Raw genomic sequence first — 24,611 nt, 5'->3', positions numbered from 1 at the left:
AAAATAACAAACACAAAAAAATTACTGACTAATTTGAACTAAAATTAATTACTAAATTAAAAATGATTTTTTTTTAACAAAAAAAAATCAAGCAAAATCAAGTTGATTTAATAATTTTGGGGTTAATTAACCTTATAAAATAAAGCTGGATTACAAGTCAATATAGCAGTTTTATTGCATCACTGCTGATTAGGACATGGTGTGAAGATCTCAACTGGGAACTTGATTTTACTGACTCATAGTGTGAGCTTGTTGCATGCCTCTGTTTGTGTGTTTGTGGCAGGTGATGCTCCGGAAGAGTTGCTGGACTCGTTTTTTGAGGCGGAGGTGGAAATGGAGAGGAAGATTTGTAGAGACGTTGTGTGCACGTCACGCAAGGATGAAGAAGGTAAAACAAACACGGAGGATTTGTGTCTATAGACAGTCCAGAGACTCCAGCCCAGTGATTTAAGGTGTTGTTGAATCATGAATAAGATATACATGCTTCTCTAGGGCAGATCTTACCAGCCAGATCAGCTGAAACAATTGATTAGGCAAAAATACAAGCACACACCTAGTCATTAATGCGTTGAGCTCTGTCTGGCAATGGAAGAAAACAATACAACCATTTTTGGGTGGAGGTGTGTGTATAAATGTGCCCTGTGAATATAAAAGATGTCATGATCACATCTGCATTCCATCACAAATCATTTACAACCCACACACCTTGCCAAAACTGGTTTCTTTTTTTCAGTGGAGCACAAAAGATGTTTTGATTAATGTTTGCACTGCTGTTTTCTGCTCATTGAAAGCACATGGGAAAAGTAGCTTCTGAGTTTCAAAAATGCACGAAACAACATAAAAGTAGTTTGTACAACTTGTGAGCTTCATTCAAAGACATTCGAAGTCATAAAATACAGTTTTATAAAATTTAAGGCTATACAAACAAACTCTTCAATGATAAAGAGATTGTATAGATGGGAATAAAAATGTAAAGTTTGCTGTGTGTAAGTGCTACTGAAGTGGAGATTTATGGCTCAGTGTTGAAGAAAAAAAACAGCCTTTAGAAATATGTATTCTAATTGAAATCTATCTAATGATAAAGAAATTGTAGACTTTTTCTAGATTCCTTTTTAACGGTTTAACTAATTGATGTCTAATTATTTAAGGCGAGACACTGCAGGTGAATCGGGGAAAAAATAACTAATAGTTAACATCAAATAGTTATTACCCCAGTTGATTACTTTGATCATTGCAAACATTTTTTGTATTACAAGTTTTCTAAAATGTTAGGTTTAAATATGCAAATGAGGCATTGTTTTTTTAAAATATGTGCTAATTTGCATACATTTCTAGTACAAAATGTAAACACTGGATGAAGTCAGTTTCAAAATTCTTGTTTAATTTTTTTGACATGTTAGAGTCAAAAGTTTTTGGGTATCTCTATTTGTCACACCATAATTCAGAAAAAAAAAAAACTTGGAACAGACAGAAAACACTATTTAAAAAAAAAAACAATTTTGGAAATAAAATGTATAAAATCAAGCAAATTATGTATGAACAAATCCCTCTGTAAAAACCTTCAGAATATAGATGGGAATAACAATGTATAGCTTGGTGTGTGTAAGCGCTACTGAAGTGGAGATTCATGGCTCAGTGTAGAAGGAAAAAAAACTCATTTTGAGAAAATTATGCATTGTAATTGAAATCTATTGACACAAATAGATAAAGTAAATACGTAACAGTGTTTTTTGGATCTTTTCTTTTCTTTAAAAATATTTTCAGTCTGCAATTTTATAGCCAGAATAAAATAAAAGATGGAAAAAATTAAACCTAAAAACTTGAAATGTTGCCTTTACAACTAATTCAAATCAAAAATGTTCGAGAACTAAACATTGCTAATAATATGCCAATAAAATGTTCCATAAAATCAAGCAATTTATATATGACCAAATCGCTCTGTAAAAACCTTCAGAATATAGATGGGAATAACAATGTAAAGTTTGCTGTGTGTAAGTGCTACTGAAGTGGAGATTTATGGCTCAGTGTTGAAGAAAAAACTCATTTTGAGAAAACAGCCTTTAGAAATATGTATTCTAATTGAAATCTATTGACACAAATGGATAAATTCCTATAAAAGAATTACGTAACAGTGTTTTTTTTGGATATTTTCTTTTCACTAGTCTAAAAAACACTTAATGAAAAACCAAAAAGCCTATAATTTCAAACTTGATAGGTGCATAAAAAAACAAAAAATTTGCCTGCGGTGTGTTGACTTAAAATAAACATAAACATTTAATATTTTTACAATAATAGGGCCATGTGAAGTGTTTCTTTTTCTTCTTTTTTTTTTAAAGAAATTCTTTGTAAATCTTTGTGTCACCCTGTTATTTGTTTGGTTTTGGTGTTAAACTCTTAAATGGTATAAAAAGGTTTTATCAAAACTATCAATTAAAGATGAATCATGTTATGGATACGTGTGATTTATTAAACTTGAATAAATAATTGAATTAAATATGCGAGCTCTGCACATTTCAAAGTCAAACTGCTGAGTTTTACAGGCAAGTGTTTAATATCTCACATATATGCCAAGAGGTTGTTAATGATCCATTGTTTATAAATTATGATAACATTTACTTAAGGGTGTTTATATTGTAATATGTGACCCTGGAGCACAAAACCAGTCTTAAGTCGCTGGGGTATATTTGTAGCAATAGCCAAAAATACATTGCATGGGTCAAAATTTTAGATTTTTCTTTTATGCCAAAAATCATTAAGAAATTAAGTAAAGTTCATGTTCCATGAAGATTTTTTGTAAAATTCCTACTGTAAACATATCAAAATGTAATTTTTGATTTGTAATATGCATTGTTAAGAACCTAATTTGGACAACTTTAAAGGTGATTTTCTCAGTCTTTTTGATTTTTTTGCATCCTCAGATTTCTGATTTCAAATAGATGTATCTCAGCCAAATATTGTCCTATCCTAACAAACCATACATCAATAGAAAGCTTATTTATTGAGCTTTCATATTATGTATAAATCTCAGTTTTGTCAAAATTAACCTTATGACTGGTTTTGTGGTCCAGGGTCACATATATGTTGTAGATGGATCTAATCTTTTTGAATGAGCAGCTGGAAGCAGTAAATCATAGACCTGGTGCATTTCAGGCTTGTGTATAATTAAAAGTGCCACATCATGCATACATTTTTTCCCCCCTGGTTATTACTGGTATACAATTAGCTGCATCTGCCATTTAATTCTGTGTAAATTTTCTCTGGGCTGCATTGTCACAGAAAGGAAAGCATTTCGATGTTAGATTTTCTCTAACATTGTTTGACGTAATTTGGATGCATTGATATGTTTAATATCAAGTAAGTATCAAACAATATTAAGTCTTTGCACTGTTTGACAGTTGTGTGTTTTTGCTGCAGGCTATCTTCGGGATCTCTGTGAAGTGCTGCTGTACCTGTTACTACCTCCTGGAGACTTCCACAACAAGAATATGAGATACTTCCTCAGGGTGAGACGCATGCACACACATGCTAAACTGGTCCTAAATTCATTCAAATAACATCCTATCTTTCAGCTAATGTCATGAGCAGATACAAAAAGTGATGAAAACTAAAGCTTTATGTGGAGAAAACCATTACAACTCAAAAAACATTTATTTTTATGCCTGCACTTTATGATTTTTAAAGACCTGTAACCTTCTGTTCTGCCTTCTATTGTAATGATAATTTTATTTTAAATAAACCTTTATTTATAGAATTAAAAAATTATTAATAAAAACCGTAATAGTGTCTCAATGCTAAAATAGCAGCTTTTAAAATCTTTTCAGTCTGCAGTATTTTAATGCATTTATAAAGCTAAAATAAAATGAAAGATGAACCTAACCTAAACTAAAATTGAAATAACGTATATAAAAATAAATGATTTAAAATATTAATTAAAACTAAAATAATACACGTGTTAAAAAACATTGCTCTTAAAATTTTTTAATGCATTTATAATTATAAATATTATATAATTATTATAAATGCATTACACTCTGCAGTAAATTATAGTTTAATTTTATAGCCAGATTAAAATAAATGATGGAAAAACGTAAAACTAAAAACTATAAATGTTGCCTTTGCAACTAATTGAAATCAAAAACATTCGAGAACTAAACATTGCTAAAACTAAAAAATAAAATATAGCTAAATAAGAAAGAAAATCTAATAAGTTTAGTAATCAAATTACTCAGACTAAAAGTTAAAAAAATAAATAAAGCTAAATAGAAATAAAAAATAGAATTGTTGCATTGGTAACTAAATGAAATCAAATAAGTACTTAAATGACTAAAACTAAAAATACAATAAAAATAAAGCTAAATAGAAATAAAATTAGAGATGTTGCCCTGGAAACTAAATGAAATGAAATAAGTTTAAGTACTAAAATTACTAAAACTAAAAGTAAGTTAAAAAATAGAAAGTCTGCCTTGGCAACTAAATGAAATCAAATAAATACTAACATTACTAAAACTAAATGGAAACTAAAAGGAAATAGAAATGTACCCTGGGCAACTAAATGAAATCAAATAAGTACTAAAGTTACTAAAACTAAAATAAAGTTCTAAAACTGCTTAAACTAAAACTAAAATGAAAAAAGCTAAATAGAAATAAAAAATAGAAATGTTGCCTTGCCTACTGCATGAAATGAAATAAGTTTAAGTACTAAAATGACTAAAACTAAAAGTGAAATAAAAAATAAAGCTAAATAGAAATAAAAAATAGAAATGTTGCCTTGGCAATAAATAAGTGTAAGTATTAAAATTACCAAGTCAAAAAGTAAAATATAAAAGCTATAAAAAAATAAAATAAATATAAAAATAAATATAAAAAAAAAAAAAATGACAGAAGCACATAAAGTTAAAACTTAAACTTAATAAAATAATATTGATACAAATTAAGTGATAGAAAAAAAAACTTAATAATAAAAATGTAAATGAACTGAACTGAAAAATGTAAATTCAACTGTAAATGAATTTTCCTATAAAATACTAATTTAATAAGTGTCTAAATTATTTTCTGTGCAAATTCACAGTATACCACAAAAGCCTTTGATAGAGGTAAAAGGCATTATTTGAGACAAGAGCATATTAAGATAATAGGCGCAGACCTGTAGCGGAACTGACTTTACCCTGCGCCGATGTAATTTCTGATTTTTGTGAAAAAGGCTTATTGGATTATTCAAAAGTTATGAAACATTTAAGAACAATAGTTATTTTAGCCGTGGACGGCTGTCTCGGTCTTTGAGGGTTATCTAATGGATTCTCTGATGTCCTGCAGGAAGTTTTGGCCAGAGGAGTTCTGCTGCCCATAATTAACCAGCTGAGTGACCCTGATTACATCAATCAGTTCATCATCTGGATGGTAAGACCTTCTCTGCTCTTAAAGTCCATAAGCGCGTCATTGATTACTTGCTGTCCCTTTAAGAAGTTTTTTGTGTGTGTGTTTTCAGATTCGTGACTCAAGCTGTAACTACGAGGCCTTCATGAACATCTTAAAGCTGACAGACAAAGCGGCCGAGCTGGAGGCCGTCAAAGACAAAGTCATGGAGGAGCTTCAGTATCTCCGATCTCTGGACACAGGCGGAGACGGTACAGACGCTCGCTCATGCTTACTCACATACGCTAATGTGTCGCTTTTTTTATTTGGTTGGAAAATAAACAGTGAATTCTGCGGTTTGTTTTGGAAAATATGAGAGCAAGCTCAGGGCCTTATAATAACAAACTCTGTTTACTCTTCTTTTTCTTATTTTCTCTCTCCATACACACAGATATCAACTTCATAAAGAATCAAATCAATAGTTTGATTTTTGTGAAGAAAGTCTGTGAAACACGGATACAACGGCTACAATCAGGGAAGGTAAACAAATCTCTCACGAACAAATCATTTACATTTGTTTTATTATAAATCATGAATATTCATTAAAATCATATTTGCTAGGAATGTTTTTTTTTTTTCATAGTCATTTGTCATTAATGACCAACCTATGTTTAATAACAGTGTAAATGAAACATTAAATAATTCCTCTTTATCGAGGTTGTTATAGCTAACTGAAACTAGAATTAAAACCATTAAAACCTTTTCATTTCTTGAAATAAAAACTGAACTGAAAAAAAAAAAAAAAGTTTTATTTCAGCTAGTTGCCAAGGCAGATTCTCTTTTTAATTTCATTTAATTTGATTAACTAAAATAATTAAAACTGCAATTATTAAAAACTATATATATATATTTATAAAAAATAAAAATAAAAATAAAATGACCAAAATTTACAACAGAATTACTAACACTTTAAAATTAAATGAAAATGGAAAATTTAAGAATAAAAACTCATTCAAAATGTTAATAAAAGCTGTAATGGTATCTACTTGATAACAATAGAATTTAACATGTATAACATATGTATAATTAATATATATGTAAATCTATATAATTATATAAATTATATATTAGTTATATTAAAGTAATAATAATTAATTAATATTAATTATATATTATATTAATTAATATAATTAATTACTCATATTAATGTTTTTGGAAAATACAGAAATAACTGTTTTCCACACAAAAAAATTCTGATTAACAACAGTATTTACTATAAACAGTTATTTTCCAGTTATTTTTGTACAGTAACATTATTATTAACAAAATTATTACTGTTCATAATGTTTTTTTTTTGTTTTTTTGGAAAATAACTAAATAACCTTTCAAAAAACTAAATATATTACATAATAAAACTGAATATTAAAATTTTATTTCAATTTATTATAAACAGTTATATCTGTATTTTCCAGTTCTTTTTTACAGAAACATTATTATTAATTGAATTACTGATATTAATAATAATGTTTTTTTTTGGAAAATACAGATATAACTGTTTTCCAAAAACATAAAAAATACACAATAAAATTGACTATTAGAATGATTTCAAATTAAACTATAGACTATAGACTAATTTAATTTATTAAAAGCAATTAATCATGCTTTCCAAAAACATTATTATTAATAACAGTATTTATTACAGCCACTTATTTCCATTGATTTTTTAGTTTATCTGTATTTTACAGAAACATTTATTATTATTATTATTATTATTATTATTATTATTATTAGAATTAGAATTAATTACTGTTATTATTAATAATATTTTTTTTTGGTAAATACAGAAATAACTTTTCCAAAATCATCATAAAATACTAATTTAAAGACTAATTTTATTTATTAACAGCAATTAATCATGCTTTCCAAAAACATTAATATTAATAACAGTAATAGTTATTTCGGTATTTTCAGTATTTCTGTATTTTCTAAAAACATTATTATTATAATTAATGTTATTAATAATATTAATACAACAATATTTTACCATAGCAAAAAATAAAAATTTTAATTTCACTACAGTTAAAAAAAAAACTACTTAAAGACAGTACAACAAACTGTTGTATAATGTATAAATTCTTGACAACTCAAATTTCCCCAAATTTATTCTTATCCTATTTTTTTTTATTAAATGGAATAATAAAGGAAAATACAGACATTTCCAAAAAAAAAAAAATTCCAGAAACTTTCTAGGAAATGCATTTATAAAATTGACTTTAAATGTAATTATTATTTAAAATTACTTTTTATAAACTAATTTTAGTTATAAACAGCAATTAATCAGTTGTCTGACAATTAATATTTCACTTTCACAGTTTTTAACACATTTTGGTTGTTTTTTTTCCAAACAGGAAGTTGATGCTTTGAAACTCGCAGCTAATTTTGGGAAGTTGTGTGTGATTCCATTGGAACATATATTAGTGCACAACATCGCATTGCAGTTCTTCATGGGTGAGTCGAGGCAGATGCACACGAACTGTCCTCTCATTACAGATACTTCATCAGCTTGTTCCTCAATATCTTTCATCTCTCTCTGTCTCTAGACTACATGCAGCACATGGGCGGTCAGGCGATCCTGTTCTTCTGGCTGACGGTGGAGGGCTATCGGGTCACGGCCCAGCAGCAGCTGGAGGTCTTACAGAGCAGAGAGAAAGACGGGAAGAGGCCGAGCAGCCAGACCACCAAAGGCCTACTGAGAGCCGCAGCTTTGGGCGTCTATGACCAGTACCTGTCCGAGAAGGTGAGAAGACTGAGATTTACCATTAAAAACTGAGTAAAGGGTCCACGAAGTGATGTTTGACAGGTTTATTTCGTCTCAGGCCTCTCCGAGGGTGCAGGTGGATGAAGCATCTGTAACCAAACTGGCTCAAAAACTCAACAAAGAAGATCCCACTCCTGAGATATTCGATGAAATCCAGAGAAAGGTAATAACTGATGTTTCTGAGCGTATACAGTCAAGCCCGAAATTATTCATACCCCTGACTTAAAGTTACTTTTATTCAACCAGCAAGTTTTTTTTTTGACCGGAAATGACACAGGCTTCTCCCAAAAGATAATAAGACGATGTACAAGAGGCATCATTGTGGAAAAAAAAAAAATTCTCAGCTTTTATTTACATTTGAACAAAAAGTGGCATGTCCAAAATTATTCATACCCTTCTTAATAATCAATAGAAAAGCCTTTTTTGGCTATTACAGCAATCAAACACCAATTGCTGACCAGCTTTTTGCATGTCTCCACTAGTATTTTTGCCCAGTCATCTTTAGCGATGAGCTCCAACTCTTTCAGTTTGGATCTTTAGCTCCCTCCACAGATTCTCAATTGGATTTAAGTCAGGACTCTGGCTGGGCCACTGCAAAACGTTAATGTTTTTGTCTAACCATTACTTCAACATTTTTGCTGTGTGTTTTGGGTCGTTGTCATGCTGAAATGTCCACTGGAGCCCAAGGCAAAAGTCTTCTTCTTTGTCCAGATGAGCATTTGCAAAAATGTGCCTTATCTGGAGAAGTGGTGTCCTCCTTGCTCTGCGTCCGTGGAACCCAGAGGTGTGCAGTGTCTGTTGGACTGTCTGCCTTGAGATGTTGCCACCAGCAGAGCCCAGATTCATCAGGATGGCCTTGGTGGTGATCCTTGGATTCTTTTTTACCTCTCTCACTATCCTCCTGGCCAGCACAGGTGTCACTTTTGGCTTCCGACCACGTCCTCGTGAGATTTTTCACAGTGCGGAACGTCTTGTATTTTTTAATAATACTTTGCACTGTAGCCACTGGAACTTCAAAACATTTAGATATGATCTTATAGCCCTTTCCTGACTTGTGAGCAGCTACAATGCGCAGCCGCAGGTCCTCAGTGAGCTCCTTTGTCTTAGCCATGACTGTCCACAAACCAACAGCAGAGAGCTTCTGTTTTTCACCTGTTGTGTTGATTAAAACAGCTGTTCCCAATGAATCATGGTAATTAGGATGATTTAGAACAGCTTGGACTATTTGGAATAGTATAGAACTTTGGATTTTCCCATAGACTGTGACAGTTTGCAAACGGTATGAATAGTTTGGACATGCCACTTTTTGTTTAAATGTAAATAAAAGCTGAGCAATATTTTTTTCCACAATGATGCCTCTTGTGCATTGTCTTATTATCTTTTGGAAGAAGCCTGTGTCATTTCAGGTCAAAAAAAAAAAACTATGAATAAAAGTAACTTTAGGTCAGAACTTTCCAGGGGTATGAATAATTTCGGGCTTTATACACACTACCGCTCAAAAGTTTGGGATCAGTAAGACTTGTAATTTTTTTTTTAAAGAAGTCTCTTATGCTCCTCAAAGCTGCATTTATTGGTTCAAAAATACCGAAAAAAATATGTAATACTGCAAAATGTTATTACAATATGAAATAATTGTTTTTATTTTAATATACTTTAAAATATAATTTTTAACATCAAATGCTCATCTAGCTCTGTGATGCACATGCGTATTCTGTGTACTCCAGTTCAATACAGTTAATCGTCCTACAGTGAATATGTAAAGAAGGTCAAACACCCCTTTACCAAAAAAAGGTGAAACAGATGTAGGATAATTTTGAAGTTGGAGGAGAACATAAGATGGGAGTTTTTCGACATACCCTAACTGTCTTGAACCAGAATGCACAGAGTGTGTATCGCAGAGCTAGACAAGATGAGCATTTAAGGTTAAAAAATATATAGATCGTTTGGCTAGATACAACCCATCTTCCCTGGGATCATTTAGAGCCGTTGAAGCTGCACTGAAACTGCATTTTTAACGTTCAATCCATTGAGCACCATTGAAGTCCACTATATTGAGAAAAGTCCTGGAATGTTTTCTTTGCGAATGAAGAAAGAAAGATTTTGGATGACATGTGGATGACAAGTCAAACACTGGGCAAAATAATGTATCGGTTTCAAGCTCTGATTGGGGGATTTAAACTCTAAAATCTGGCAAACATGCATAAAAGCTATAGCCATTCAACATTACAGTATAATTGAAAGCCATTATTTTCAACATTTAATTGGCTCTGAAATATGTAACAACTTTAAATTTAAGTGATTTTAAGACAATCTTCACATAAACTATACATTGTATATGGATAAACTATACAGATTACTATTGCCATATACTGGTTATAATTGTGATTTGACGTATTTTTAATTTTACGTACGTGTTTGTTTACCACAAAGTATATTTTGGCCATTCAAAATAACATTCAAATTAGATCATAAGAGCTTTAAAGTGCTGGAAATATTTGTGGGAAATGCTTGAAAGTCAGTGAAAAGTGCTTGAATTTCTTTCTCAAAAGGTTGTACAATCCCTGAAATGAATAATGTAATAACATTTGACTTTTTCTACCACGTTAAATTGGCGTAACTTCTGGTTTTCTGACATCAGTGCTGTTTATAACACAATTCTGACTAGAATTTGAATGATTATCATTAGATCTCATATCAACCTTATTTAGTCTGGGCGAATTCAACCACTTCTCACTGGATCTCGCAGCACTTTGCAGTTACAGTGTAGCAAAATCAACTTTGGTTCCCACTTCCCAAGCCGTTCTGAGCTTGGACCAATGTGTTTGCATTGTAGTCCGAGCTGCTCAGCTCAAACGTAGTGCGGTTTTGTTTCGCTTGCCGTTTTATGTTTCTCATATTAAACAGAAATGGTAGCTCTTATGAGTTGAACAATGCGATGTGGTCACACCAGTGCATCCGCTCACAAAATTTAGAAGCAAAGGCAAAAAAATGTGACCATTTGGCCACAGTCTGGAGCCCTTCAAGTGCTTGTCAACTCTGCCATCTATTAATATTGGGGTCTCTGGTAGACTGTTGTTGTTCTTGCGTCTTTTGCTTTTCTTTTTTTTAATTTCTCTCTTTGTTGCCACCTTGTGGACAAACTAATTAGTGCAAAAACAATTCAAGTCACCTGCACTTACTTCTTCCTTGGGCCGAATGAAGATGATTGGCGGGCCGCCAATTGAATAGCCCTTATCTAGAGCCTTATTCTAAGCAGTCAAGCAATAGAAGCCCATTGAATAAGCTCTTTGTGTTCCTCAGGTGTATGATATGATGTTACGGGACGAGAGGTTTTACCCGTCGTTTAGGCAGCACCCGCTGTATGTGCGGATGCTGGCCGAGCTGGACATGCTGAAAGAGCCCAGTTTCAGGGGTTCAGAGGACGGGGACCTAGGTGACAAACACACACACACACACACACACACTAACAGATCTGTCATCATTGAGTCTTTACATGGCATCTCCTAAAACTGATTAATGTTTCCCTGTTTCTCCAGAGTCATTCAACGGGTCTCCAACAGGAAGCATTAATTTAGTATGTCAAATATAGCCGTTCATATGTGCATTTACACAGTTACATCAGGCATGTTGAATGTGATGGGTTGTTTCTAATGATTGTGTTTTGTAGTCATTAGATGATCTCAGCAGCGGGAGCGTGGATGAGTCTGTTCAGCTTCATGCCTTTATCTCTGATACGGGTGAGAGTTTGACCTGATATCAACCATTTGAATAGATAAATACTGTACAGTTTCAAAGTACAGCATTTTGTCCTAAACAGGCACTGAGGGATTTCTGTCCTCAATGAAAGTGATTATCAAAATGTCTTGTTTATAAAATTTTTTTTGTTGCATTGCACCAAATTGGGGTCATATTTCACTCTTTCACCAAAAGAAAACAACAATTTTTTGCAATGCAAAAATGATAAATTAAGGGATAAATTATGTATAACGTGTTTATATATCATAGCAGTACTTGTTGTATCTCCTTTAGTTTATGCTGATTTAGTTTAGGATTAAAAAGGAAGAAAATAATTTAAATATAAAATACTATAAAATAATAAATATATAAATAAATATAATAAACATTTTTATTATGTTATATAATACAATTTAAATAAAATTATATATATATATTGATTAATTAAATGAAAACTATTTTTAATTAATTAAATTAATTAAAAATGGGTCAAAGACGTTAAGATCTCTACGTCAAAAGAAATGTACAAAAGTGATTTTATGTCCATAGAAGGTTTCAAATAAGCTTTTGGAGAATAAAATGTCAAAATTTGGTTGAAATAATGTTACATTGTCATTTAGTGTAACACGATATTTATGTAAAAATTCAAACAACATGCTTATTCTGACTTGTACATATTGAATTATATAAAAGAATAAGGAAGCATATTCAAATGTATTGTGTTTTAAATAAGTAAAAAATATAAAACCTAGTATAGTGGCAATATTTTTTTTTTAATTTAGAATTACAACTAATTAGTATATGGAGTCAAAGTAATTAATCTTTTATTATGTCATAAATGGATTTTTGTTTTAAATATGCCTGACAAGATTGTTACACTGAATGACATTTTAGTGTCTTCTGTAAATAAGGGGAAAATGTATGATATGTATTTTTTGCTCAGTAAAGCAAAAATGCAATAAAATTAAACAAAGCATTTTAATATTTTACAAATGTAACAATTTAAAGCAGTATTGATTTTATATACTATAAAATATTCATAAAACCATTTACATACTCCCATGTTGTTTCAAACCTGTTTGAGTTTGTTTCTTCTGCTGAAGAAAAAAAGTATTTTGAAAAATGTGTGTAACCAAACAGTTGCTGGTCCCCATTGACTTGGGATTTTTTTTTTCTCACAATTGCAATAGTATATCCCACAATTCTGGCTTTATAATTTGCTATTCTGAGAAAATAAGTTAGAATTCTGAGTTTATATTTCAAAATTCAGACTTTTTCTTTTTTTTAGAATTATGCTGTTCTTCCAAGAAGTCTTGCAAATCTTGCAAAACAATCTTGCAAAAAATTTGCAAGAAAGAATCTTTTGAAAATATTGCGAAATCATTTTCTCTTTGCGGTGAAATTTGACCTCACCCTATTTTGACCCATTGATATTCTTAGAGTTGGTCTCAAAAAAGCCCCTCATTTCTATTTAGTTTAAAAAAAGTTAGATTGTTTTAAATGTTGAGCTGTGTAATTGAATGTTAGTAATGACTCGTGCAAATGCTAATAGTCTGTGTCTGATGTAATGAGATGTTCAGTGTCTGTGCTGGTGAACTTTCCTCTCTTCTCTAGTCAACTCTTCTTCTCATTTCCAAGCTTCATTTATTTCAAGGAGCAACACTTTTCCTCCCACTTTATGTTGATTCTCATTTTGTGACACTGTCATTTCATCAGCTTTATTTTTTCTTACGTTCATCTTTTTTTCCCTCTGTCCCTCTGTCGCTTTGTCTTGTGTTGTCCTCTCTCTGCTGTGTCTTTCTTGTGGTTCTCGTTCTCTTTCCCCCTGCATCGCCGTTTCCATCGCTCCTGCATCTTTCCACCGGTGCTCTGTAGCTGATGCTTTTCTAAACCAACTTCCTGTGGCAGGCGTGTGTAACGATCATGGGAAGACGTACGCCCTCTATACCATCACCGTCATACGCAAGCACTCCGACGGCAGCGAGGATATCTGGAAGACGTATCGCCGCTACAGTGATTTCCATGACTTCCATATGCGCATCACAGAGCAGGTGACAGAGATTTTTGAACGTCATATGATGCTTGTCAGAGTAGTTTGTTCTACTGACTTGAAGTTATGCCGATTTTATACTATATTACTATATAAAAGTAAAAAAAAAAATAAAATAATATATATATATATATATATATATATATATATATATTATTATTATTATTATTATTATTATTATTATTATTATTATTATATATATATTTTTTTTTTTTTTTTTTTTTTTTTTTTTTTTTTTATTAAGAATTTATATACACTATACCAGTCAAATGTTTTTTAATGTTTTTTCTAATTCTCTCCTCACCAAGCCTGCATTTTTTTGATCCAAAATACAGCAGTGAAATTGTGAAATATTTTTACCATTTAAAATAACCGTTTTCTACTTGAATATATTTTAAAATGTAATTTATTCCTGCGATCAAAGCTGAATTTTTAGCATCATTACTCCAGTCTTCAGTGTCACACGATGTTTCAGTAATCATTCTAATATGTTGATTTGCTGTTCAAGAAAAAAATGTTATTATTATATATTTTTTTTATCAATATTTAAAACAGTTGAGATTTCTATTTCAGATAAAAGCTGTTCTTCTAAACTTTCTATTAATCAAAGAAACCTAAATAGATTCTACTTAGCTGTTTTTGAGAAGCAAATCAGAATATTAGAATGATTTCTGAAGGATCATGTGACTGCAGTAATGATGCTAAAAATTTAGCTTAAAAATCACAGAAAAAAATTACATTTTAAAATATATTCAGATAGAAAACAGTTCATTTAAATAGTAAAAATATTTTCAAAATGTTAGTGTTTTTGCTGTGCTTTGGATCAAATAAATGCAGGTTTGGTGAGCAAAAGAGATGTCTTTAAAAAACATTAAAAATCTTACAGTTTGAAAACTTTTGACTGGTAGTGTATCTATATTTACCGTAATAAAAAAATATTAAAATCTGCATAACTTAAAGTACGGCAAACTAGATTTATATATATATATATATATATATATATATTAATTTATATATATATATATATATATATATATATATTAATTTGTATATTTTCATTTTCTTTAAGCTATATATATTAATCTTATCTTAAAATATTTATAGATGTGGTTTCCTAAAAATTACATTTTAATCTACAACTTTTTCTGTGCTGATTGTGGATGAATCTGCAGAATTTTAACCTGGTAAAATGTGTTAAACAAAGATATAGATTGTACCCCTATTGGTAGTTGAAATCATTAATTAACAAAAAAAAGTTAACTTTTTTTATTAAGCTGTTGTGCAAATAGACATGATGTACAAATTTGTGAATGATGTAGTTCAACTTCTATTAGTCTGGATATCTCTAAAAATTTGTATTGAACACAGTCTGATCTAATTGGGTCCATAGATCGACCTTTTCTAACACTTGTATCCTGTCTTTAGTTTGAGAGCCTTGGTCCGATTCTCAAGCTTCCTGGTAAAAAGACCTTTAACAACATGGACAGGGAGTTTTTGGAGAAGAGGAAGAAGGACCTGAATGCTTATTTACAGGTTGGTCAGATCAGGACGGAGGTTTATTTTGGGTTCTGCTGGCTCAGGTGTGCTGAGAGAGCTGTATTTGTCTTCCAGCTGCTGCTGAATCCTGAGATGGTGAAGGCCTGCCCCATGCTGATACCCTACGTCTATGACTTCCTAGAAAACAAAGCCTACAGCAAGGGCAAAGGAGACTTTGCACGCAAGGTGAGAAATGCAGCAAACAGAGAATGCTTCAAATGGTCAGTTCCATTTTCATGTCCAGTTTCATGTCCAGCAGGGTGGGAATATTTAGCTAGAAAAGTTATATCTTGATAGAAAGTAAACTAGGCTTTCACCAGATTTTCAAAAAATTACTTCTATTAATTTTTATTTATATGCTTGAACATAACAAAAGAAAAAACAATTTTTACCTACACATACTGTTTAGAAGTTAGTTTATGTTTTTGAAAGAAGTCTCTCCTGCTCATCAATGCATTTATTTAATCAAATTACAGTAGAAACTTTAAAATTGTGAAATATAATTACTACTGTACTGTGGAATGTAATTCATTCCTGTGATTAAAGCTGAATTTTTCAGCATCATTACTCCAGTCTTTAGTGTCACATGATCCTTCAGAAATCATTCTAATATGCTGATTTGCTCAGAAAACATTTCTGATTATTGTCAATGTTGAAAACATTGTGAAGACTGTGATACATTTTATTTCTCAGGATTCTTTGACAATTATAAAGGTCAAAAGATTTATTTTAAATAGAAATCTTTTGTAACATTATAAATGGCTGTTGTGTCACTTTTAAACCACATCCCTGATTAAAAGCATTAATTTCTTTAAAAATATCATATTGACCCAAACTTTTGAAACAATAGTGTATGTTTTCACTAAACTTCACTAAACTTTTTTTTTAAATGCAAAAAAAGTGTAATTGTCATTTGTAACATTACTTTATTGATTTGAAATTTTTATAATTTAATAAAATAATACTATTTTTATTTTCATCATCATCATGATTTTTAAATACTCACCTTTTACAGTGCAGTAGTGTATTTTACAATTTTATAAAGTAATGAAATATTATTATTATTAATGGTGTTTTTTACGGTACAGTAGTATTTTAATACAATTTATTTAGCAAATTATTATTATTTTTAAATACTCATTGTTATTTACAGTACAGTGGTATTTTTGCCAGTGATGTATTGTACATTTTTATAATGTAATGAAATATTATTATATTATTATTAATGTATTTTTTACAGTACAGTAGTATTTTTATAAAATTTTACAAAATTTCATAAAATTATTTTTAAATACTCATTGTTTACAGTACAGTACAGTTGTCATTAAATATTATTATTATTATTATTATTAATGTAGTTTTTACAGTACAGTAGTATTTTGCCAGTGATGTATTGTACATTTTTATAATGTAATGAAATATTATTATTAATGTAGTTTTTTTACAGTACAGTAGTGTTTTTAATAAAATTCAATGAAATTATTATTTTTAAATACTGTTATTTACATGACAGTAGTATTTATGCCAGTTATGTATTGTACATTTTTATAATGAATTATTATTATTATTATTATTATTAATGTAGTTTTTACAGTACATTAGTATTTTTACCAAATAAATATATTTCTTTATTAATGTTTTAATGTTTTTATTTTTTAATACAATTATTTTTAAATACTCATCATTATTTAGCATATAATTTAATGCATCCTTGTTGATTAAAAGCATTAATTTCTTTAAAAAAATATCATATTGACCCGAACTGAGATTTTAATACAATTATTATTTTTATACACTCATCATTTAATATATAATTTAATGCATCCTTGCTGATTAAAAGTATTAATTTCTTATTTATTATATATATTTATATTATTTCTTCATATATTTTTGCAAAAAATATTTTTTTAATGCTTGTAAAATGAAACATGGAGACTTCACTTAACATAATTTTTTTTAGCAATCATGCAAACGAATCATTAAATCAATGCACTGAAGCAAAAAAAACAAAACAAATGAAATTACTAGAAAAATCATAAACGTAATCTATAACAAAATGCATGTTACTTTGATATTCGTCACCCTTTTGATAGATGGATGGATAGACCGACAGACTGAAGGGGCGTTCACACAAACAGCGATTTATAGCAGAAAAGTTAGCGAAAGTGCTTCATTTTCAATGAGAGTTGGTAAATCGGGACAACCTGAGGAATGGAAACCACTGGCAGTTTGGGAACGTTGAGCAGGTTTAACGTTAATTAGCAGAGAAAACACATGCAGTTGTATAGGAGCAGTGATGAAATCGCTGTGAGCGTGAACGCACCTCCATTTATTACTCCAGAGGGGAGCGGCCTAGAGGTGTTGTCTGCTTGGATTGGCCATTTTTTTTGTAAACTTGTCCTGTTCTCTGGACTCGGACAGATGGACACGTTTGTGAATCCTCTCCGGAGCTCCATGCGGAACGTGTCCAATGCCGTGAAGTCACTGCCGGACAGCCTGGCCGAGGGAGTGTCCAAAGTCTCGGCGGACATGGGCCGCATGTCTGAGAAACTTGGCCAGGATATTAAACAGTCCATATTTAAGGTAGAGCACGTCTGGAGAATCAAAGCGGGAAATGTGCAAAAGACCTGAGACCTCACTGACTGGATGCTTTGCATGTTGGCTGTTTTTCTGTAACTTGGGAACGTTGTCTGTGCCGTTTGTCAGTCATTTCATATGCATAACCGAGCAGGCATGTGGGCGACGTATTTGCGCTGGACTGGTGTTATTTTGTGAATGTATGTCATTTGACTGATCCACAGTGTCTGATCCACAGGTGCCTCCTTTAATGGCAAAGTCTGACATCGATCCTGAACACTGCCGTGTCTCGGCCCAGCTGGACGACAATGTGAGTCGACATCAAATCAAAAACTTGAACAAATCAGTCTAACACAGCCTGAAGTCGCTTGTTGCTTTTGTGAAACAGAGCAATATGTTTAAAGGCAATGATAACTAATGACATTTACTTTAATAACTGTAATAAGCAATTCAAGTGCAGGCTTTATGGTATAATGTTTAAAAGCAAAACAATAGACATCCATAAACATTTGTCATAAATTTTCTGCCAATAATAATAATTCTTCTTATGATTATTATTATTTTGCAATACAAACATATGTATATAGCAATGTATGGTAATTTTTATATTAATAATTAATATTTTTTATACATTTTTATTAATATTTATAATTTAATAAAATAGTACATTTATTTTACAGTACAATTATGTAATTATTGTTTGTAGCATATTTATTAATTTAATTTTTAGAATTTAATAAAGTAATATTATTTTTTACAGTACAATAGTGCAGTTACTATAGTAATATATTTCTATATTGACTTTATTTTATTTTTATAATTTAATAAAAAAATACCTATTACAGTAAAGTAGTATTTTTGCCAGTGATGTATTTAAAAATTTTATAATGGTATGAAAAATTATTATTATTATTATTAATATTGTTGTTTTTTTACAGTACAATAGTATTTTTAATAAAATTTTAAACAATTATTTTTAAATACTTGTTGTTTACAGTACAGTAGTATTTTTTCCCATTGTAATTTTTTATAATGTAATTAAATATTATTATTATTACTATTATTAAATGTGTCGTTTTTATACAGTACAATGGTATTTTTTACCAATAATTACCAGTAATATATTTCTTTATTGATTTTTAATGTTTTTATTTTTTAATAAAAAATATATTTAAATACTCATCATTATTTACAGTACAGTAGTATTTTTGCAAAAGCAATGCATTTCTTTATTGATTTTTTACTTTTATAATGTAATGAATTATTATTATTATTACTAATTTTAAATACTATTTTTTTTACAGTGCAATGGTATTTTTACCAAAGTAATATTTGTTTGATTTTGTAGTAGTCTTTGTAGTATTTTTTTGTTGCAAAAGCAATGTATTTCTTTATTGATTTAATTTTTAGAATGTAATAAAATAATATTATTACGACTATTAATCATCATAAATTATTCTTTTTTAAATACTTGTACATCACAATAGTATTTTTACCAAAGTAATATATTTCTTTATTGATTAGTAATGTTTTTATTTTTAAATAAAAATTATTTTATTTAATATTTATTATAGTATTATTATTACCAAAGTAATGTATTCTTTATTTTTAATTTGAGAAGTTAATTAATTAATATTTATTAAATTATAATATTATTATTTGCATCCTTACTGTTATAATAATTAGTAGTAGTAGTTTTTAATAGTACAGTAGTATAATAGTACAGTAGTATTATCATTATTATTGTACAGTAGTACAATAATAATGATAATAACAATAATAATATAATATATATATATATATATATATATATATATTTATTTATTTTTATATTATTATTGTTATTATCATTATTATTTTATTGTTTATTTATATTGAATCGGATCCATAGTAACGAAAGTGTAAATGTGGCCGGAGACTATAAAACCCACTTTAAATCCATATTTTAAAGCTGATATTTAAAACTTTTCTTCCCGTACCTCTGGGAGTTTCCAGCTTTGTAACTTTTTTTTTTACCTCTAATTAATTTGCATCCCTGATCATTTGAGTTTGAGTGATATTTGTGACCCTGGCCCAAAATTTTTCATAAGGATCAATTTTTTTTAAATTTACATTTATACATCTGAAAGATGAAAAAATAAGCTTTCTATTGATGTATGTATATTTGGCTAAGATACAGCTATTTAAAAATCTGCAATCTGAGGGTGCAAAAAAATCTAAATACTGAGAAAATCGCCTTTGAAGTTGTCCAAATGAAGTTCTTAGCAATGCATATTACTAATCAAAAATTAAGTTTTGATATATTTACGGTAAGAAATATACAAAATGTCTTCATGGAGCATGATCTTTACTAAATTGAATGCAAATTTTGACCCATACAATGTATTTTTGGCTATTGCTACAAATATGTCTGTGCTGCTTAAGGGTCACATTTAATGTGATTTTAGGGTTGGAGCTGTCAGTTTAATAAATGTTATTTTGACATACAGGTGGATGATAATATTCCACTGAGGGTGATGTTGCTGTTGATGGACGAGGTGTTTGATCTGAAGGAGAGAAATCAGTGGCTACGCAGAAACATCAAAAACCTCCTACAGCAGCTCATCAAAGCCACGTATGGAGACACCATTAACAGGTGCGACAGACATATGGGCATTGGGACTTGCATATGGTTGCATTGCTGCAGCCTGTTCAACAATGAACATATGTTTTGACTTCATTGCAGGAAAATCGTAGATCACGTCGACTACATGACCTCACCTGAGCAAGTGTCTGATTACGTGAAGAGATTCAGGTGATGGTTTCACTCACACTTTCTGTTTTGACATGTATGTGATTCTGCTTTGCCTTCTGACTGGGTTTTTTGACCTTGCAGAGACTCTTACTGGCCAAACGGGATCCTTGCCGAGACGCCGCCCCGCAGAGACAAAAGCTTACGCATGAGGACGCGAGTCGCCGCCAAGACCACACTCCTGGGCATCATGCCAGGTACACACACCGAAACACTGAAAACAGAGACATTTTCTTTGCACTTACAGCAGTTATTATAAAGGAAGATCTGCAGTTATTCTACACAATACACTCTTATTATTAGCTATATGCATTATCAAATCAGCCAAAATGTTTAATAAATTAATATGCAAGGTATGGAGGATATTTTGAACTGTGAATCTGTTGTAGACACCTACATTTTCTGTACAACTGCTTAGCGCTTTACAAGTGCTATACAAATAGACTTGACGTGACTTAAATTGAATAATGTCCATTCCCAGTCTGTTCATATATACTGAGCTTTCTGCTAAATTCTACTCTACTATTCAAAAGTTTGGATTTGATAACATTTAAAAAAAAAAAAATGAATGGCTCTTCATGCTCGCCAAGGCTGCAATTATTGGATCACAAATACAGTAAAAACTGTAAAATTAAAAAAATCTGAAATATTATTACAATTTCTAATAGCTGTTTTACGAATATGTTAAAATGTAATTTATTCCTGTGATCAAAGCTGAATATTCAGCATCATTATTCAAGTCTACAGTGTCATGATCCTTTAGAAATCATTCTAATATGCTGATTTGCTGTTCAAGAAACATGTATTATTTCTATTATTAGCAATATTTACAACAGTAAAGTACAATTTATCAGGATTCTTTGATTAATAGAAAGATCCAAAGATAAGCATTTATCTGAAATAAAAATATTTTGTAACATTACACGCTATAACATTCAAAAGCTTGCAGTCATTTTTTATATAGAAATTAATACTTTTATTTAGCAAGGATGCTTTAAATTGATCAAAAGTGATTATAATTGTTACTAAAGATTTCTGTTTCAGAGAAATGCTGTTGTTCTGAACTTTCTATTAATCAAAGAAACCTTAAAAAAATTTACTCAGCTATTTTTAACATAATAATACTAAATGTTTTTGAGCAGCAAATCAGCATTAGAATGAGTTCTGAAGGATCATGTGACTAGATTAATGATGCTAAAAATTCAGCTTTGAAATCACAGAAATAAATTACAATTGAACATATTTCAAATAGAACGCATTTATTTTAAATTGTAAAAATATTTTAAAATGTTACTGTTTTGCTGTACTTTGTATCAAATAAATGCAGGCTTGGTGAGCAGAAGAAACTTCTTTAAAAACATTAAAAATCTTACTGTTCAAAAACTTTTGATTTGTAGTGTATAGTACCAGGGTTTATTATGGTTAAAACTTAACCCATAAAAAGAATGTTCCTTGAAATTAACATTAAAAGAAATACAATAAGGTTCCACTTTACATTAGGTGGCCTTAACTATTATGTACATTTAAATTACTTATTTGGTACAATGTACTTATTGTGTACATGTTTTTACATTGTATTTATATATTTTTAAAAACCTATATGTAATTACATTTGTAATTAATTTCTGAACCAACCCTTACACTCTAACCCACCCTTAAACCTACCCACCAAACCTGTCCCTAACCTTACCAATATCCCACCTTAATAGAAGCAAAAGTGTTTTGCAATGCAATATGACCACATTAAGTACGTTGTACTTATGTTTTGATGCAAGTACATAATAATTAAGGCCACCTAATATAAAGTGTGACCTAAAATAAAATATTCAACATTTGAAATTTAAAATATATTGACAATATAGATTAAAAAACGAATTCAATCTGTATACATACAGTACCTCATGTAGGGACATATATATATATATATATATGTATATTAGAGGTGGGCCGTTATCGGCGTTAACGTGCTGCGTTAACGTGAGACTCTTATCGGGCGATAAAAAAAATATCGCCATTAATCTATTCTCAAAGTTGGATTGGGAGCTGGGTCTAAACTACGCAAGATATGATGACTTTAACCTTGATATTTTAGCGCGGATGACGTATACCTAGTCGAATTGCACTGTAAGGGGCGAGAACGAGTCTTCGACTTCTGTGAAATTACCACATCAAATGAGACGTGCAAACATGGATGCAGCTATGACCGGTCTCCTAAGGAGAGGTGCGCTCGGCATTTAAACAGCGGAGGTGATGAGGCTTCATTCAATTCACGTGCTCCTCATCACAACGCCAGCCTGGGATGTTATCTCACCCCTCCTCTCCCATACACATCCACTCCCGTCGGGAGCCTGGAGAAGGGCGGCGAAAAAGGGATGGGGTGATGATAATTAGGGGGGAGGCAGCCGACTCGTCACAATATGAGAGAGAGAGAGAGAGAGAGAGAGAGAGAGAGAGAGAGAGAGTTGTGCTGCGCACATACATAAACGTCTTGTCAGCGTTTGCCTGCGATCCTTATTAAAGTAGCCTAGATACTAGATCGCTACATTATATTCCTCAGCAACTGGGCGGTAAAGATGCTGTTTTGTAATGAATTGTTGTTTGTAGAGAGAGACGCACAGCAGGCAGGTAATGTTACGCACACACACAACTGTCATCTCTCTTGCCTTCACACTCTCTCTTGGTCGATCGATAATCTACTGAAACAAATGCTATATTTCATTCAAATAAATGTGATTTTACCGGACTATTTAATCTCTGAGTCTGATTTGAAGCGGGCAGAATGCTAGAGCTGCGTGTCATAACTGACGAAAATAACTGTCTTTTTTATCCATTCAGTCAAATTTTGCGCTGCAAATATCAATCCTAGTTTTAATTTGTCTATAACCATGTATTAAGCGGGATAATCAACGGCTTGCCGTGCGTTATTATATATTATTATCCAGCTCTAATCTGCTAAATGCGACTATAAGGCATAAAGATATTATAAACATTAACATTATGATTTTCTATAAAGCTGCTTTAAATCTATTGTGAAAAGTGCTATACAACCAAATTTGACTTGATTTAAAATTTTGACTACTTTCTCCTACCATCAGATGAGTTGAAGCACATCATCGGGGCGGAAACCACACGCAAGGGCATCCTGCGTGTCTTTGACATGTTCCAGCACCAACCGCTGAACCGCCGGCTGGCCTACGTCTTTTTAGAGGGCTTCCTGGAGACCTTGTTTCCTCAGCACAAGTTCCCCGAGCTGTTTGAGAAGCTCCATTCGCGCTCACCACGCGTACTCAGATATTCACAGAAATTGCGCAGCTTGCACAAGAGGTGACAGACGGACGCTTCTCCCGCTGACGCAGAGGGGGAGGATGAACCGGCGGCCGCCCACCTCAACAGAGCCGCCCCGACGGCGACAGCGGCGGCGCACGTCCCGGATGATGCGGCGGCACACGCCTCCCTCTTAGTGCCTCGTGGCTGTTCTCGTTTAAAGTACTGTATTGACACGGCCGTAGCATAGAGGATTCATCTTATCATCGTGAAGCATTCGGCACCTCAGTCACGTCTGAACCACTACGAAAGACTGCTGCGCCCGAGCACCGAGCTATCGCTCTTTCCGTTTGCCGTGCATTTCTGATCTGATGTTTCGAATGACACTGTGTAGATATATATACGATTTGTTTTGGTTTATTTGGGTTTGTTTTGTATTTGGCGTTGGTCGCCTCATCGTCAATACTGTATGATGAAGGAAATCTGAC

The 24,611-nt window shown here is 31.3% G+C and overlaps 1 protein-coding gene across 1 annotated transcript; it reads left to right on the top strand.

Moving 5' to 3' along the window:
- The first annotated feature begins 300 nt into the window (after positions 1-300).
- snx13 (sorting nexin 13) lies at positions 301-24,307 on the top strand. Its single transcript, XM_073821702.1, has 20 exons — positions 301-388; positions 3,415-3,503; positions 5,314-5,397; positions 5,486-5,624; positions 5,804-5,892; positions 7,761-7,860; positions 7,953-8,149; positions 8,229-8,333; positions 11,471-11,603; positions 11,707-11,744; positions 11,838-11,907; positions 13,814-13,956; positions 15,381-15,488; positions 15,567-15,677; positions 17,913-18,074; positions 18,307-18,378; positions 20,558-20,703; positions 20,794-20,862; positions 20,944-21,056; positions 23,955-24,307. The coding sequence occupies exons 1-20, from the start codon at positions 334-336 to the stop codon at positions 24,185-24,187; spliced, it is 2,256 nt and encodes a 751-aa protein (XP_073677803.1). The 5' UTR covers positions 301-333; the 3' UTR covers positions 24,188-24,307.
- The last annotated feature ends 304 nt before the right edge of the window (positions 24,308-24,611 follow it).

This window comes from Garra rufa, chromosome 17 (genome assembly GCF_049309525.1).
Source record: "Garra rufa chromosome 17, GarRuf1.0, whole genome shotgun sequence".
NCBI lineage: Eukaryota > Metazoa > Chordata > Actinopteri > Cypriniformes > Cyprinidae > Garra > Garra rufa.
This window is presented reverse-complemented; position numbering and strand designations above follow the sequence as displayed.

Excerpts from the sequence above, each read along its gene's own strand:
- snx13 (XM_073821702.1), top strand. The coding sequence starts at position 334 with ATGGAGAGGAAGATTTGTAGAGACGTTGTGTGCACGTCACGCAAGGAT. Across the intron at positions 3,504-5,313 it reads ATATGAGATACTTCCTCAGG|GAAGTTTTGGCCAGAGGAGT; the intron begins GTGAGACGCATG and ends GATGTCCTGCAG. Across the intron at positions 20,704-20,793 it reads TATGGAGACACCATTAACAG|GAAAATCGTAGATCACGTCG; the intron begins GTGCGACAGACA and ends ACTTCATTGCAG.